Source organism: Engraulis encrasicolus, chromosome 5 (genome assembly GCF_034702125.1).
Source record: "Engraulis encrasicolus isolate BLACKSEA-1 chromosome 5, IST_EnEncr_1.0, whole genome shotgun sequence".
Taxonomy (NCBI): domain Eukaryota; kingdom Metazoa; phylum Chordata; class Actinopteri; order Clupeiformes; family Engraulidae; genus Engraulis; species Engraulis encrasicolus.
The window spans coordinates 55,355,512-55,363,011 of record NC_085861.1 but is presented as its reverse complement, the minus strand read 5'-3'; the positions used below and the strand labels follow the sequence as shown (position 1 = coordinate 55,363,011).

Here is a 7,500-nt window from a genome sequence, read left to right as displayed (position 1 = left end):
CAAACTTGTCTCTTAGTGTTTGTGTGTTTGTGTGTGTGTGTGTGAGTGTGTGTGTGTGTGTGTGTGTGTGTGTGTGTGTGTGTGTGTGTGTGTGTGTGTGTGTGTGTGTGTGTGTGTGTGTGTGTGTGTGTGTGTGAGATCTAGATTGATCTGACTCATACAGGATAAAAGCATACCACCTGCTGGGAGCACGGCTGTTAGCATGAGAGTTGTAGGCAGTGGTACAACCTGTACTGTTCCTACCGATCGCAGGAAGGAAGGAAGACATCATGACTAGAAAAGGAGACCATGTCACTTCCATGGTTTTCCACAATCAATAGAGACTATAACACTAAGAGCTGGAAATAACACCCCTGTATAACAAAAACTATGTTGTTTTGTTCAAACGTACTGTATGTACGATAAAACTTATAATATCGTCTGTAACTGTTTCAGTGGTCCACGGAGTGAAATATTGGTCCTGCATGTGCATTAATCTCAAGCTCGGAGGGTGAATGAAGAGGAGTTGAATTAGTGTTGCTTTAGCAACTACAGCACATCTTTGGCAATAATGTATTATATAATTATTAATAATATAATATAATATAATATAATATAATATAATATAATATATATAATATAATATAATATAATATAATACAATTGTTATTAATATAATAATTAATTTCTGGTCAGCTTAGCACATCATAAAATCAGCCAGAGACAAGTCAAGAGTCAGACCTGGATTCAGAGTCAGAGGCGGATTCAGTTCCCCCATGACAGATGGGTAAGAAGAATGAAGAGGAGGAAGAAACAATGCTCTCCTCCACCATCCCCATACGCACTGGAGTGCCTTTGAGCAAGGCACCTTACTCCTACCTACTTCTGCACAGCCAGCTGCTCTCTCAGCTCTGGGCTGTACAACTCCCTGCACACCAGCTGTGCTCAATGGATAGATTACACACAGAGGAGGAGGTGTGGGCCTCAGTATCAGCTTGAAATCAATCGTTCACCTGTTCAAAGCAGCAAACAGAGAGACAGAGTGCAGAAAAGGAGCTAGAAAGATGGAGGGGGTAGAAAATGATGAAGTGATAGAGAGAGACTGAAAGAGGTGGGGGAGAACAACACAGGGAGAAAGGGATGAGAGAGAGAGAGAGAGAGAGAGAGAGAGAAACAGCGACAGAGAGAGACAGAGACAGAGAGACTGGTGTTCACCTGAAACATCAGTGGTGTAGTGGCCGATGAGAAGTTGACACTCTTGGCCGTGTGCGTCTCCCGGTCAGACTTGGACATGTAGGCCTTAATGATGACCGACTTGGCAGTACCCTGCTCACCAATCAGGAGCACCGCCTGTTCACAGTAGGCGGGCCAGAGAAAAAGAGGGGAATATTAGTGGTTAGGCGGTCAAAATTCGAGACATAAAGACAATAAACTACACTGGGCCACAACAACGAGCACAGTTACCAACATGGTTTCAAACAGAACATTTTCAGTATTCGGTTTAACAAGATTTGATTTCTTTAACACATGTGGAACAGTGTTCTGCAACAGGAATATTCCTAGAGCAAGGTCACGTTCGGAATGAATACAGAGTTAACATGATGCCATTTCATTTTGACTCTGAGGAAGACACAGTTGTGTCGAAATGTCGGTCACTTGGTGCACCACAATAAAAAACCTCTAAAAAGTATGTTCAGTGCTCCGGTCATCCCTGGGTCTTGTCACTGAGAAGCAGCCCAGTCTGTCTTGACACGGCATGTACATGTAATTGCGCTGATTGTGAAGATGGTATAGATGTGCAAGAACATTTGCCAGTAATCATGTCATACACACAAACAGCAAAGCCACAATTCTGCTGTGCTATGCAATAAAATGGGCATTATCTGTCTGTTGTGTGTGTGCTGATTGTACCCATTTTGGCTAAATACCTGCCAAATAAGGAAACTTCCAAGTAAGAAGTGTATTGTGGTCAACAAACTGAAACTGAACTGAAAAGATCCAAGCACTTCAGGTGGTTTAAAAAAAAGTGAAACCAATCTTTATTTTGTGGGCCAATGCATTAACAACTAAACTCCTCATAACGGCCTTAGGGTCTTCATTAGGATGTGTCTTGTGACGTGCATACACGGTATTCATGCTGTAATCATATTATGTGTGTTTATGCTTTCTGTACTACAGTATATGTGTTGTGTACCTACTTTGCCCTGCTTGGCGATGGTCTGCAGCAGGAAGTTGGTGCGTACGTTGTCCACGTTGGGCACCAGGATGGAGCCGTACTCTGGGGTGCTGTCCGCCGGGTACACATACTCCTCTACACACGTACTCCAGTGTACCCACTCACCTGGGTATACACACACAAACACAGCAAGCACATGGTTACGGCAGAGCCCCCACGCTCCACATCAGGGAGAATACATACAGGCACTCAAGGTGCTTCTCAGATACCTCACTGCCCTGCTCTTTAACACACACACACACACACACACACACACACACACACACACACACACACACACACACACACACACACACACACACACACACACACACACACACACACACACACACACACACACACACACACACACACACAAACATACAAACAGACATACACACACACGCACACAGTCACACTCAACTGAAAGTGTGGTCACCAGCAGCACCGTACTTTTAAGATTATAATGTCAGCAGAATATGGATGTGTGTGTGTGTGTGTGTGTGTGTGTGTGTGCGTACGTGTGCATGTGTGTGTGTGTGTGTGTGTTTGTGTGTGTGCAGGTGCATGCATGTATGTGTGTGTGTGTGTGTCTGCAATTGTTACACACACCATCGTGGGCCACGTGGAAGTCGAACATGGTGTCGTCTCCGTGTCGGGGGATGTCAGGCAGGTCCAGGCTGATGGTCTCGTGGCTTCGCAGCCAGCGCTCCAACCTGCGCCGATCCTCCAGCTCCAGCAGAGCCCCCACGCTCCACATCAGAGAGAACACGTACAGACGCTCAAGGTGCTTCTCAGATACCTCACTGCCCTGCTCCTATTAACACAAACACACACACACACACACACATAGAGGCACACACACACACACACACACACACACACACACACACACACACACACACACACACACACACACAGACACACAGACACACAGACACAGACACAGACACAGACACAGACACAGACACAGACACAGACACACACACACACACACACACATAGAGGCACACACGTGATTAGATATGAGTGATTCTACGATTCGACTGTGCTTTTGGCAAAAGCAAAATGTCAATTATCAGTATTTTTTTTCAACTAAATGACCTAGATGTTTACATAGTGTATATATTTAAGTTTCCAAACAAACAAATTGCCAAGCTTAATCTTAAATCATTTGATAAATACTCTAATGAAAGCGAACATTTGCTTGATTATTTTGTCAACAGTGTTATGGACAAATACTATGTAATTTCAAACATGTAACGTCTGATTTGAATTTAGTCACCCTCCTTACACAAGACTTCCTTCTCCAGAGATTATCCCTAGTGTCTGTTCATAGGACTTTCCCAGCACATAAGGGATCAATAGCACAAAAACACTTTCAAAACAGTCAACCATGTTACTCAACGGTCAACAGTGCAGGGGAACAAGACGGCACTTTTTTAGGAGAAAAAACAGAGCAGACAAACCCATCTCCCTAGAACACAAATTATTTTGTTTGATTGTCTGTCAATATGGATATAAATTGGTAAAAACATACTCCTCCTCAACTGTCATAGCTGATGCGTAACACCATTGACCGTAACACGGCTTGACATTTCAGCCATTTTCATGGTGTTGTGCTAACTGAGGACCTCAGATTTTCCACCACAACACCTTAATCAATTCATGTATTTGTATGCTTTATCTGTGTTTTTCTACATGTGATTTCTAATTCAGATTCTTATGAATATGTTGATAACACAGTTGACAGGCAATTTTCCCGCTATGAGAACATGAAAAAGAATGGATTAAATTATGGAAGGATGGAGCTCAAAACTTACCAAAAAGTCTTCCCATATCCTGCCAAAGAGGTTATGACATCACGTGATGTTATTCGTATGGCCTAAGACCAAACCATTACTGATTTATGGAGGGGGTTTCAGACTGTGACACGGTTAACACAGTTTTCGTGGACACATACAAAATGGCAAATTTCATGTATGATGGAAAGCACAGTGGTCTTTCTGACAATTTGATCATATTGTGATGATTACTGTAAATCAACATTTGCAATCGTCTTGGGCAAAACAAGTTTCTTTACATGCTAATATGAAGACTCAATCTGACATTTGGAAAACAGGAGGGCATGAAAACGCCCAAAACCAGTATTAAATATTCCTTCTTGCTGAGGGAAATAATGCCATGTCTACACTTTCTGTATTATATGAAAGATAAATGTGTGCTAATGTCCAAAACTTCATTGGATGCAGTCAATAGTTAGTGGAATTGACAAATAAAATCCATGGACTTAAAAGCACAGTCGAATAGTAGAATCACTCATATAATATTATACTGTAATAGATGAGCGCCACATCAGGGAGAACACGTACAGGCGCTCAAGATGCTTCTCAGATACCTCACTGCCCTGCTCCTACACCTATACAGTACACACCCACACCCACACCCACACATACACACACACACACACACACACACACACACACACCCACACCCACACCCACACATACACACACACACACACACACACACACACACACGGTTACAGCAGAGCCCCCACGCTCCACATCAGGGAGAATACATACAGGCACTCAAGGTGCTTCTCAGATACCTCACTGCCCTGCTCTTTAACAAACACACATACACATACACACACACACACACACACACACACACACACACACACACACACACACACACACACACACACACACACACACACACACACACACACACACACACACACACACACACACACACACACACACACACACACACACACATAGAGGCACACACGTGACTAGATATAATGCTGTAATAGATGAGAACACGTACAGATGCTCAAGATGCTTCTCACCTCACTGCCTTGCTCCTACACCTATACAGTACACACCCATACACAGACACAGACCGACAGACAGACAGACAGACAGACAGACAGACAGACAGACAGACAGACAGACAGACAGACAGACAGACAGACAGACAGACAGACAGACAGACACACACACACACACACACACACACACACACACACATAGAGTCACACACAAACATAGAGGCACACATATTATTAGATTAGATCAAGTATAATGTGAATAGATAAGCGCCACATCAGGGAGAATACCTACAGCCGCTCAAGGTGCTCCTGTTCCTCACTGCCCTGCTCGTATTATCACATATAATAGTCAAAAGATAAGCTCCACATCAGGGGGAACTCCTACAGATGCTCAAGGTGCTTATCAGATACTGTACCTCAGAGACAAGCTCCTACACATACACTGTACAGTACAGTACACACACACACAAACACAAACGCGCATGCATGCACACACACAAGCACACACACACACGCACGCACACACACACACACACACACACACACACACGCATGCACGCACGCACAAACACACACGCACACACGCACGCACGCACGCACGCACGCACGCATACACACAAGCATACACACAAGCATACACACAGACACAGACACAGACACAGACACAGACACAGACACAGACACAGACACGCACACACACACTCGACTGCAAGGCCCCAACGCTCCAGATCAAGTAGAACACGTACAGCCGCTCAAGATGTTTCTCAGATAAGTCAGAGCCCTACTCCTATTATTACACTGCTACTCCACAATGTCTGTTATAGTTCCTCAACGGCGGAATAAGCTACCAGTTACTAAAAGAGCAGGGTCATCCCTCTCAACCCTCAAGAAGCGTGTGAAAAGTCATCTTTTCTGAGAGAGCTTCTCAGCATAATAAAACAAACTCTACTTATCTGTAGTCCTGGGCACTTACTTGCACTACACTCAATGGGTTCTACATTTTGTACATAGGTTCATATTACTGCTTTCTACAGTTACAGTACTTGTATATAATACTGCTGCACTCTGTATTAGCCCCCCACTCTGCACTTGATTGAATGTCCTCTTTGTACGTAGCTTTGGTTAAAAGTGTCTGCTAAATGTAATGTAATGCAATAGTAACCAGAGCTTTGAACCGGTTCAAGGAAAGAAAACGAAAACCGGGAACTTTTTGTATTTTACAAGGTTCAGAAACGAAACCGAAAACGTTATTATTTTTTATGTTCCGGAACAGGAACACTTATTTAAAAATAATGATAACCGGTTAATATCGGTTTTATTTTGTTCCTCAAACTTTGTGTTGCCTAATTCATCTTTGGCTATGGCCCACCCTAGAAGGCTGTTTGACCAATTACAGCGCAGCAAAAGGAAGAGGTCGGACAGTTTGACAACGCTCCATTGAATTCAAAGCAGAAATATCATGTTTTCAAGTCTGGGTTAACAACATATTACGGTCATATTATTATTAAAATATGACTGGAAATTGTGCCTGGGGTATTTGTGACAAAGGCGCAAGTTTTTCAGTGAGGTAACAGGTAATCCCTTTCCCCTTTCCAATGCTGGATAGTCTGGCCTGAAGGGTCTCGGCATCCTCACACTGGACTAGAAGCACACACATCAACAAGCGTACTTTGTGTGCTCCAATCATGCCACCATCTCACTCGTGTAACTTTTCAGTAAGGTTGTAAGCAGAACGTTTTTCTGACCGAATTAATTAAGAAACAGCGCTAGCAAAGTTAACCATCAGTCACTTCAGTTGTGTTGACTAGCAGCTGATGTAGGCGTACGTTATTTTGATAAGATAGCCTACTGAAGATATAAACGCAAAACGTTAATGTTTCACAGTTAGGTTGTAATTTTAAAGTTGACTACAGCCATCACGTAATTAGTAGGCTATGTTAAACACATCATTTGTTGATAAACAGCTGACAGGAACGAAATTAACCGTTCCCAGAACTATATTTTTTTGTTCTAACCGGTTCGGGAACGTCAATTTATTGGTGGAACTCATAACCGGAAACGTTATAATTCTGTTTCTGTTCGGAACGAACCGATTGGAAAAAAATATTGGTTCAAAGCCCTATGCGCGCACGCGCGCACACACACACACACACACACACACACACACACACACACACACACACACACACACACACACACACACACACACACACACACACACACACACACACACGGCTACAGCTGAGCCCCCACAGCGATAGAAGTGCTCCTATTAACACATACATAGAGGCACACACATGGTTAAATGCAATGTGAATACGGTAGATAAGCTCCACATCAAAGAGAAGACGTACTCATTGCCCTGCTCCTTTAAACACATACAGTACATATGGATATATGAAAACACACACACACACACACACACACACACACACACACACACACACACACACACACACACACACAC

At 43.3% G+C, this 7,500-nt stretch overlaps 1 protein-coding gene across 1 annotated transcript in view; it reads right to left on the bottom strand.

Moving 5' to 3' along the window:
- The window catches only part of dnah5 (dynein, axonemal, heavy chain 5), a 200,309-nt gene that overhangs the window by 116,153 nt on the left and 76,656 nt on the right, over positions 1-7,500 (bottom strand). Inside the window, 3 exon segments of the mRNA XM_063199962.1 lie at positions 1,195-1,329; positions 2,178-2,320; positions 2,807-3,011. Of these exon segments, the coding sequence (XP_063056032.1) occupies positions 1,195-1,329; positions 2,178-2,320; positions 2,807-3,011 (483 nt within the window).